The following is a 12,465-nucleotide window of genomic DNA, read 5'->3' as shown; positions in this document are numbered from 1 at the left end:
GAAAATTAAAGGAAAATAATTATAAGAAAAAATTTGAGAAACACAAATGAAAAATTAGTTTTAAATCAATTAAAATAAATAAAATTGAGAGTGAAATCAAGAGATCAAAAATATTGTCGATCAATTTAACTTTTATAATTAAACTGCAAATTTTTATGCAAATATATAATTGTATTTTGCATATTTTGAATAAATATAGAAAGTTTTTGTTGCATTTTTATTTTATAAATTTTATAAAAAAAGGGATAATTTTTCATACTAAAAGAAAACGAAAATAAACAATAAAAAAATTTTTTAGTTTTATTTTTTAATTATTAATAAATAGAAATCAACATTATGTAAATACGAATAAAATTTTGTTGTATAAATAAATGTAGAATAGTTTGAGAAATGATTACCAAATCAACCACATACAACAAAATAGACAACAATTAATTCATATAAATCGCAGAAAAAAAAACGATATTTAATACTACGATTTGAAAATTGACTTTTACGAAATTCTCTTATTAATTTATAATATATAATTTGTAATTATATTATAATAAATATAATTCTTAAAATCTTCAATATATTATTTTAAAATTATTTTAAAATCATTGTAATATTTTTCCAGAAATAATATCTATAAATAATATCTATTATGAATTTTATTAATATAACGAATATATATAATAGTATCACGATTAAATCTTATTAAAAAAAAGCTCCAAAAATAATAATTTCAATCAATTAAGATCAGAAACTTTAGCCTTTAAAATATTTTTCGATTTATTTTGATATAATTTTTGATTTTTGAGATAGTTCTGAAAAAAAGAATTTTTAATCATTGATTATTTTCATTTTTATTGCACTTGGACCTTTTGCTTGATTTCATCACTGATTCCTTCAAACAGGTAAAACGATTCCAATGTGATTTTTTTTTTTACTATTTTGAAACACGTATGAATTATCTAGATTATTTTATTCATAAGCATATTTAAATTTTTCTTACATTCTCTTAATTTCTTATATTTTAACAAATTGTTATATTTTTAATGAATTTTCGAGATGTAATAAAAAAAGATTTCAATGATATGATTATTTCTGTTTTTTTGAGCGAATATTTTTATAGGAAACCGTTGTTTTTTATTAAAAAATGAACAAAAGAATTAATTATTAAAATTCTTTCGTAAATCGTAAATTTTCATTTCAAATTCTTCAATTGTTCTTCAATTTCCATTTATTATATTTAAAATAATTTATTATATCTAAAAGAAAAATTTAATTCCGTTTTTATTTATTTTATTCTTTAACAATTGCAAATTTAACAATTCTAAATTAAAATAAAATTCTAAAATTAAATTAAAATTAAAATCTTTTTTTAAATATTTCACATATTTAACAATATATATATTCCATTATATCTTATTGATAATAAAAATATATATATATATATATATATACATTTCATACTTACCGCCCAATTGTAGTTCTGCAGAAGCCTGTGCAGTATCACCTTCCGATCGTCTGACGATACATTGATACATTCCACGATCTTCTCTGTTGATACCGTTTAGCCTCAATAATTCTGATTGTCTGCCAGTGCCTGGCAACTGTCGACCATCTTTGTACCAGGTAATAAAATGTGGTCCAGCTTGTGGATGCGTGCTGACTTCGCATCTAAATTCGGCATTACCTCCTAAGTGGACGCTTAATAACGGAGGCGTTACTTCGACGTGCAATGGAGCCGTTACGATGAGCCTGAAAAACATTTTTTTAGTTTTTGCATTTCTAATTTCTCTTCTAGGGGAAAAAATTGAAATTTACTGAAAATCCTTTCAGAAGTAATGATACAATATATTCCAAGATAATGTTTAGGATAATTATATTTTAAATCTTTTATTAATAATCAATGAAACTAATTAAAATATTAAAATTTCGTTATATTAGAAAAGATTTTTGAATGAAATTTTAAGAAATTTTGAAAATTTAAGAAATAATTCTAGAGATTTTTTATTATAGATATTTAAACTTTTTAAACAATTTACTTTGTATTAGAAATATTTTTGTATAACATTAATATTTGCATTTTAATTTTGTATTTTTATTTTTTAGAATCATTCATTAAATTTTATACTTTATTTGAATATCTTGTATATTTCATCAACATTATTTCTTTACATATTGAAATCGACACTATTATATATATTAGTGCATAACATTAGAAGAAGGATCTTTCTCAGAAGGGATTAGAAAAGTTCTTGGATATTGATAAATGGATATGATAAATGGATATTGATAAATGGATATGATAAATGGATATTGATAAATAGATCTTGGATATGATAAATCATGAATTAAGTATTTGAAGATTATGAACTTTTTAATTAAATAGTTTTTTTTTAAAATCTCATAAAAACTGAAAGAAATTGTCCACAATTCACATGTTAATAATCTGCACACATTATAGATAGTCATTTGTAGATAGTCTAGATATATAATGGAAGATAAAATATAGGAATAAAAAACAAGAAGCAACTTTTGTAATAAATGAAAAAATGTATAAATATGATATACATTAAATTAATAATAAATGAATTTTCTGTAACAAAATATTATTTATTATATTAAACATAATTGTTATACGAAGGTTAACTTTTCTTTCTATTTTTGGAGTAACTTTTTATTAAAATTTTGAAATTATTTTCAAATATCCCTATAAAATTTCTAAATCCAAAGCTGCCATTTAAGTTTAATTTTCTAAAAAAATTGCTTCCATATCGATGAGTTTCGTTTTCATAATAATTTAATACTTTTTGTTTCTTTTTTCGTAAACGGAAAAACAAATATACTTTATAAATCGCAAAAATATCAGAGATACGATTAGAGATATTGTTTATAAAATAATACATTGTTCATGAATATTTGAACAATGACGTCAAACATATAGATTATTTATAATAATGTCTTTTCCGAACGAGTTTTAAGTAGTTAATTTTTTTCGACTTTGAAATAATATCTGTCGTAAAACGAATATGAATAATAATCAAATTCTGAATTTTGAGCCACACAAAAGATAAACTAATCAAATCCATTGACATTAATAATTTAATTTCTGGAAAGAAAAAAATTTCATTTTATATTTTGATGCATTTAATGTAACAAATATTTAATGACAGAAAAGTAAATTGTTAATTAGATTGTCCAGTTTGTTTTCTGAATGGCTCAACCATAAATGATTTCTCATTTATTAGTTACCGAATCTCCGCACTAGCTTCGCCACCAGGATTCGATGCGGAACAACGATAAATACCGTTATCCTCTAACGTGACAGCTTCGAGGGCTAAGACAGATCCGAGTAATCTGGTCCTTGGTCCAGAAAGTACCAGCATCGGTTCGGAACCGGTTTGTGCATACCATCTGAAAATCATCGATCGGATCGTAAATATTATATGGTTTTGCATAAAGAATATTTCACTCGTATGATAATCTGAAAGATATATAAAATTCGCTCGAAAGATTTAGAGGCTATAAAACTTAAAAACACTTTCTGTTTATAGTTATGACTCGCCAAATTTGTTCTGAACATTTAAATTATATTTTCGTTAATCGATTTTCCTTGTTAAATATTGTGAAATATTGTAGTAAAGTAAGTTTCTAAAACATTTATTATTCATTCAATTATCTTTTTCTTGTGAAATCTTTCAATAAATTATAGGATCATAAATTTGGGATTTTATTTAAGAAAAAAATGAATACTAATATTAATAATTATTAAATTTTAATACTAATAATGAAAATAATTAAGATTTTCGAGTTTAAAAAATTATGATTTGTTTTGTATATAATAATAAATAAATTTATTTATTATTATTTATATTTTAACATAAAAGAAAAGAAAAAGAAGAAAAAAGTGAAAAAAACTTCTAATTTTTTTCTACCTACGTTTTGCTCGCTCAATCAATTTTGAAACATTCTGCACTCATATATCTCTAATTTACACACCATTTCAGACTATTCTCAAGCATCAATTAAAAATACCCATAAATTACGAAACTAACAAACAATCCCGAAAATTCAACTACGATAAATTTCCTCCCGTAATCCTAATTAATTTAACGTCATTTCGCCCACTTGGCCAGCATAATATATCATCCAATTGCATTAACCGAACCTGAAATTGAAATCTCTTTGCGATATAACGTATAATTGGCCAAACTCTATCCTGAATATTCCTCGTTCGAAATTTCCCAAACTCGTCCAAAAATCCTTTGTTAGCGGGATGCAAAATAGATTCTGGCACCGTTCCATACTGTTGTATTCCTTCGTGGCGAAAAAAAATTTTTCAAATATCGCGCGTGGACTTTTCGAGGTTAACACAGTTTGCATGATTGCAAGTTAATGCCCTTCATTTTCCATTTGAAACTTCCCCTTTCCCTTACGGCCAGGAATAATTTTTCATCGAAAGGCAAAGCGAATCAGGCAAAGGAATGGGTGGTGAAAAGGGATGAGCTTTAATTTCACTGGCTTTCGGGCACGACGACCTAGAAACGACATCGAATCGTATCCACCGCGAGCATTTATCCCAGAGATTCCTCGCTTTCTTTCCCAACTTCTTGACAGTTTTCGATCGAGGCATGTTCGTTGGCTCAAACCAACTCTGAGAGATTTCTTCCTTCTCTTTTCGTTTTCAAGAACTTTTTTTCTCCCCCTCTTCCTTTTTTTACCCTCTTCTCCTTCTCGGCCTTCTCTTCGATTTCTCTCCTTCCTTCTTTTCTTTCAGTTTATCCTGAAACGTAGTTTCTCGCATCTTTGCCCGTTCTTGGATTTCAAGGTACGTAACAATCTTGGTTTCCTTGGAGAATTTTAGCCTCTAGTCGTGGGAAAAGTTATCGGCGATGAGAGGGTAAAAAGTTAACGTTGAAACTCTAGTCTAGTAGATCAGTTTTTCGTTTCTTCTCCGGGTGTTAAGATAGCATTTGTCGAATCGAAAACTTTTTTGTTTATTCGAATGCTTGAATTTCTTTCTCGACTTTCCTTTTTCGAAGAAGGTAAATTACATTGTGCATGATCAGTTTTGATGGTAAATATGGTATAATTTCGATTTGTATACAACACACTGATTAAATTAGACTGGTAAATTGGAATTTGTTTGTTGTGTGAAATTGCGCATTCCTAGTTTTGATTGATTACTTATGTTACGTTTCGTAATTATAAACATAGAAACGTTTGTAGTAATTTGTAAGATGAATTACAACGAATTGTGAATATTTTAAGAAATTTATTTACAAATTTATATAATGAATATGAAAATTTATATAATATGATTTTTTTAAATATTATGTAAATTACATATTATATAACAAATTATTTTACGTAAAAGTTTAATGGTATAGAAAGATATTAACTTGATATTTTTAGTTTAGAGATATGTGAAAATTAACTTTGTTTTTTTAAATGGAATTATGTATTTTTTAATACATATTTTTTTAAATTTTAATTAATAAATGTAAATGATTATTAATAGTAAAAAATTATATATATATAGTTCAGAAGAATTTTTAATTTAAATTTGATAAAAGGCCAATATCATATGAAAGGCAAAGTGCGAATATTTTTCATAAATTTAAAAAGATTTAAGTTGAAATATCTCTTAAACTTAAATTTAATAATTTTCTGTTAAATAAATAAATAGTTTAATCGACTAATAGTGTATTCATTATTAAAAAATATAATTGTATTTAAAGAAATAAAATTCAATTTCTTTTATCTATCTGTAATAAAAATAATTTCAAATTATGTTTCTTTCTATATTATATATTTCTTACTATATATAATTTTTATTGAAATAATTTTTTATATAACAAATGAATTATTTCAAAAGATCGTATTAAATGATTCATTTTGTATAGATTTATTTTTATATTTAATATATTATAATTCTATTTTTGGTTATTTATAAGAAAAATTATAATTAAATTTATTATTCTGAGAAAATTTTGAAAAAATACAAATTCAGAATTCTATTTGATAGGAAAACAATGAAAGAAAATTTTAAATGATACAAAAATATAGATATTTATCTTGATTTTATAGAAAGTATTTCTATTATAATATAACATAATATACAATTTGTTTCATATATATATTTTATATATGATTATATTTGTATTATGCATTGTATTTTATTTTTAAATTAGTAAATTAGCATTGTAAAACAATATATACTAATAAAACAATGAATACTTATTAAATATACATTTGAGTTATATCTTTTTTGCTCACTTTTTAAAAAAATTTTATGTAAATTATAAACAAACTTTTTTTATTTATACATATATTTTCTAATTTTCTTTTAATTATTCCAAAAATTTATTTTGGAATTTTAATTTTTCGTATGAAAGATAAAAATTGTATTATTTTTTTAAATAATTTTCCATCAACATTTTCGAAGAATTTTTTTTTTTTTAACAGCTAATTTTTTTAAAGAAAAACTTTTATTTTACGATTGTATAAGATTCATTTAAAACTTTTAACGCTGTCCAAATATCTTTTCATCCTCTCTTTCATTATACTCTTTCATTATCATAAGAAATATAGTAGATACCTGTTCTTATTTTTCCCTAAAAGTAAAACTTCCCTAAAAGTAAAACTTCGACTGCATAAAACAAATCTCACCATCGATCCCATTTATAAATTTATAGTCGAGTCTAAATTACGTGGCTACTACGATCCCTAGGTCAAGTTATTTCGCTTGAATGGATTAGTATCGTAGAAGCACGTTCAAGCATGTCCAAAAACATCTTGGCACATTGTGTTGGTCACTTGTATCGATATATCTTTCCAGATGTTTTTTATCTCTTCTATCTGTTCGTTCTATCTTGTCGAGAAGAAGATTCAGAAATTTCGAGATCCAAAAATTGAGAGAAAAAAATATTAGAAAGAAGACTTCTCGAAGATATGAGAGACATGAAGTTTTCGATTGTTCGCGAGATTTTCTTCGAGGTTCTTTCTGCTTTTATTGTTCAGTTCTTATTTTTTTACTTATCTACTTTGAATATTTCTTCAATTCTATCTTTGATTGTCTTTTCATTCGTTCTTATTTCGATCTTCTTTTTGAGATTAAGAAATGCATATCACAATTTTTTTGAGATTATAGAAAAGGATTAAAGTATATGTCACTTTTATACACTTTCTTTTTTTTTTATCTTTTGACATAAGAGGATTTTTTTTAAGACCGAAAAAAATAAAACATAAAATCTTTATTATTTAAAAATGCAATCACATCAGAAATAAATTGTTAGAATTCATATCTTTTTACATATTGAAAATATTATTTGAAATTAGAGATTATTAATATTACTTTTAGGAACTTCTAAAATCAGTATTCCGAATGAACAATTTTGGGATACTTTGTATATATTTTCGTGATATAGCACAGGACAGTAATTTTATTAATGATTACTTAACGTACTTCTATATTTAATCAATCTCTTCAATTATCAATATATTATAATAAATTCTTTTTGTGTAATTTCAAAAATTTAATAATTTATATCTCATTTGTCGATCTTGTAAAGATTAATTTATGCTAAATTGACTTTATTCTATTACTATATATTTGTGTTAACAAATTAGTTTAATTCAAAAACAAACTTTTAAAATATGCTATTTTATTCTATGTTTTCATTTTATTTTTATAATATAATTTCCTTTCTAACTATATTAGTGGTACATCTTGTATAATTTAATTGAAAATCACAGGAAACAAATTAAAATCACATTTTCTAATTTTTATAAAAAAATAGCTTCAAAAATGGACTCAGAATTACTTTCGTATATAGTTAGTATATTTCGTATATAGTAAATTTATGAAATCTCAAAATATATTTTAAATTTAATTCTTTTTAATTTTTTAATATATCAAAGTACTTTTACATATTAATTTACTATATCATGCAGAATTTAATAATATAATATCGAAAGTTTTTGAAAGTTTGTGAACAATTCACAAATTAAAGTCGATTGTCTTGTATTTGTTAGAAAAAAAATATTTAACAATATTTCTAACAAATGTTTCTAATTCATTGAAACTGATAATAAATAAAGAGATAATTTTTTAACAAATTCTCCTATTTTTTGAATTTAATCTCAGAAGACAAAAAATCAATATTGCCTAATTTCATTAAATTTTAATAAAATTTGGAAAATTTCTTTAACGAATTCAATATCAATCAATTTTTTAAATAAAATTTTAATTCTTTTTTTAAATTTATTTTAAAATTATTTTTTTCCGATCATTTATTCAATCATCTATATGCAAATTAAAAATAAATTTCTATATCTTATATTGAAATGGCAATCGTATCGATAGCAAAAATTATATTTCTGGATATTCAATTTACAGGAGATTCGTCTTTCCGTTTCCGCCGCTTTCAACTTATAATGATCCATGTTCCATAATTATGCCATTAAATTTGTTTATATTGTTTGTAATTATAACATTAAATTTACTGACAAGTAAAGAGATATTGATTTTCAATTATGTATAATTATTCCCATGATTATTTAGACGTAAATTGAATAGTTTAATTTATATTTGCTAGCAAGTTAATCATTCATAAAACAAAAATATAGGTTTCTAATACAATTAATTTATGTTCGAAATTGTAATTAAGTGAAATCTATAATAATATAAAATAAAGAATAATATAAAATAGAATAAATTAGAGAAATATAAAATATCGAAAATATAAAAGAAAAAAAACAAATGATGAAAATAATAAATCATGTTATATGAGAATAGTTCATTAAATTATGTTATTTTATTTATATTACATTGTGTATGAAAATATTGTGTATAGAACCACAATTTTTCTATTTTATCATATTTTATCGTGTTCTTTCAAAACTATTTTCAAAGTACCATGTTATAATCATTACATCTACTTTAATTTTTGATTAAATTGAATCTCTTGTTTGGAATTCCATTGTGAGATTTATGCACTGTTAATATGTTGATGATTTTGTAATATAATAAAGCTTTTCAATATGAAATAATGAATATAATTCAAAAATTTTAAAAAAGTTACATATATTAGATTTCTGTTAATTTTGAGATTTATAACATTACCATTAAGTTAATAAGGTAATAAAAGGAAAATATTTCGATATAATAAATAAATAAAAAATAATTTTTTTTTAAATTTATTAGGTTAAATTTTTTTAGTTAATATTGCATTTAGAAATTACATTTAATTCATATTAGATTTAAAATAAAAATATTAGATTAAAAATATTTGAAAATCTTATTTATCTTAATAAGAGAAAGAGATTCATATTTATCATCTTTAGAAATTGAAATTTTTTTTTTAAATTTTAATCTTAAAAATATTAATCAAAATATTTTCATACATAAGAAATTATTTCATTGATAAATTCTTACCAACTTTTGAACTTTAAATCTGTTTCTAATTTGCATCAAATATTTATTTTATGTTGATCAATATGTAAACAATAAAATACAATTTATTGTTGTTTTATTAATCAAAAATGGAAAAATATATCGATATTTTTTAAACTGTAAAAAATAATATAATTCTATATTTATATTGTACAAAAAAATAATTTTAAAGATATTTAATTTATAATAAATCGCTCATTTATTATTTGATCTATATAAAATTTATAATACGACATCATATTTCATCGATACCAGATATTAATACTCTCTATTATCTATAGCCACAATCATGATCAAATCTCATGAAAACTATTACTCTATTACTCCATCGGCTCTATATGATTTGTAGTACCAATCACCACTATTGGACGTTTTCATAACGCCACGATTCTCGTTAGCGTTATTTATACTACCAAAAATATAACTAGCAAATCATTTTTTTTTTATATAATAACGATTGGAAATTGATTAATATTATGTATTTCGATGTTCATACAGGATCTTGATGAGTGTTGAATTTTTTAATTCTTTTGGATTTTTGTCAATCTATGATTCGAAACATTATTTTACTTTTAATTGTAAACAAATTATCATTTATTATCAAATGATTATACTGTATGAAATTTGAAGTTTGAAAATATATTATCTTACAATAAAAATAATAAGATAAGATTTATTCTACTATTTAATTTTATTATTAGTTAATATTAATAAAATGTTTTATACTACATCGTAGTGTAAGTTAATTTAAATAATAAATAATCAGTTATACATATTCTTAAAATAATTTCAATCATGATTCCTACTATAGTATATAACAGTAGACTGAATGATATGATAGCGTCTCCTATTATCAAATAAATACATATTTGTGTTACAATCTATACCAAACAAGAATATTCAGAATATTTCTTTACATAATAATTTAAAAATAAATTCTTCCCTTTGATATAAATTTTTTATTTATATTTAAAATATTATCTATATATAATAGGTAATAAGTTTTAATTATTTAAAATAAAAAATTGTGCAAAAAAGATAAGATAATTTAAAGTCTAAAATAATAAATCTTCTTAGATAATAATACTCACCTATATTCGGGAGTAGGGCAAGCTTGCGCCACACATACTAATGACGTTGATTCATCTTGAGCGACATGAACAACTCCAGAGTTTTCAAGTATTACCGGTGGCATCACCCCTCTGTGATCTATAAAAAAATTGTTCGAGATGATCGATTAATGTAGGAGGACAATTGGGAAAAATTTCCGGAAGAAAAATTGGTCCGTTGACCAAAGTGAAAATTGTTACCTGCTATCCTTACGTTGGCCACGGAACTCACGACTACCTGCCTTGTGAGACGATGCATCGTTCGACATCTGTAACCGTGTATTTGATCGCTGAATTCCAAACTGTGGACCAGAAGTTCACCGGTTGGTAGAAGATGAAATTTGCCGTCTGGAATTCAAATAATGAAAAAAAATTTTATAATTTCGAATATTTTATGATTGATTATCGGGACAATTTAAATCTGAATCTGAATTTAAATTTCATTCAAAACGGTATAGGAATGATTATTTGGATATCAATAATCATATTTATTTATTATATTATGTTATGTTAATTTCATTATTATGAATATATTTATCACATATCCTTGTATTATATAATGAGTATCATTCAATAATATATATTCATAATTTTATACATCATTATAGCATTACATAGGATAATTTAATGAGAACATTAGTGAGAACTTGACAGTTTTTAAATTATTCTCATTTTTTAAATTCTTTTGTATTATAATTTGTAAAATGAAATTTTTCCACGTTTATTATTTTTTTTTGGAAAAATTATTACATAAAAAAAATATATTTTCATATTTGAAAAATTGATATATGAGAAATATATTAATTTTTTCTATGAACAACAGAACAATGTAGTACTTTTTATCTAAATTAGTTTTAGATATTGTGTCATTTCTTTGATACGATAACGAAAAATCGATATATGATAAATCGAATCTGTTATGTATCTCTGACCTTTTTTTGATTGGCAAAAATGCATCATGACATATCACAAAGTAATGTTTCGTGTTCACAATTTATATTGATATTCAATTATTTTTGATCCAGACTTTCTAGGTTTTCATCATAGATATTTACTTTTTTTTATAAAAATTATAAACTAAATACATATTTTTTTTTTGATAATAAAAATTATAAATTTTTTTGTTATAAAATTTTTTTAAGTTTTATTAATTCAAAATTTTTAATTATCTTAATTTATAATAAGAATGATAATATTGTAATCATTATCATATAAAAAAATGAAAGACTTTCTTTTTTTTATTGTTTCTTTTATATTTTCATAAACTCTTGAAAACTTTATTATTAATTAATTAATTATTATTAATAAAACACATTATTTCATTGTTACGAAATATTATATTATTAATATTTAATATAATATATTATTTTTCATCTTCAAGTTTTTATTGAGACTTTTGAATTTATTAGATATTCATCATATTCATTAGATTTCATCAGATTGAATAATTTAAAATTTCTATCACAAATAATTTAAAATCTTATTAAATCTTTGAATCATTTTCTGAAAAATGTTTAACAATATTTTTTATATATTTATTAAATATTTTTATATATTTTTATTCTTTTGTTAAATAAAATGATAAATAAATGAAATGATTGTATTTAATCAAACAGTTATTATTAAAAAAAGTCTTTTTTTATCAATTATATCGCGATATCAAAGATAATATTTGATTCATGATTCACGTAGACATAATTCACAGAGAAGCTTTCATCACCAGGGAATAGAAATAGCACATAAGGGCAAACTATGTTACAATCATGAAAACGACGAAGATTATCGCCCCTTGGTATTAAACGCGATTATATCATCCTCCGGGTAAAATATTTCGAATGTGAATTATTTAAAAAAAGGTAAAGTAATCATACTATTTATTTCGAAGATTAAATAATTAAATAATTATTTATT

At 22.6% G+C, this 12,465-nt stretch overlaps 1 protein-coding gene across 11 annotated transcripts in view; it reads right to left on the bottom strand.

Moving 5' to 3' along the window:
* The window catches only part of LOC107993494 (cell adhesion molecule Dscam2), a 197,604-nt gene that overhangs the window by 33,060 nt on the left and 152,079 nt on the right, over nt 1-12,465 (bottom strand). For all 11 annotated transcript variants that reach the window (XM_062075910.1, XM_062075902.1, XM_062075911.1 and 8 more), the window contains exons 4-7: nt 10,756-10,902; nt 10,537-10,654; nt 3,241-3,402; nt 1,460-1,743 (exon numbers count right to left, since the gene is read on the bottom strand). In XM_062075910.1, coding sequence (XP_061931894.1) covers nt 1,460-1,743; nt 3,241-3,402; nt 10,537-10,654; nt 10,756-10,902 — 711 coding nt within the window. The remainder of the gene's footprint in view (nt 1-1,459; nt 1,744-3,240; nt 3,403-10,536; nt 10,655-10,755; nt 10,903-12,465) is intronic.

The sequence above is a fragment of the Apis cerana genome, linkage group LG6 (genome assembly GCF_029169275.1).
Source record: "Apis cerana isolate GH-2021 linkage group LG6, AcerK_1.0, whole genome shotgun sequence".
NCBI classification, from domain to species: domain Eukaryota; kingdom Metazoa; phylum Arthropoda; class Insecta; order Hymenoptera; family Apidae; genus Apis; species Apis cerana.
The sequence above is the reverse complement of the archived record's forward strand: the minus strand, read 5'-3'. Positions and strand labels throughout refer to the sequence as shown.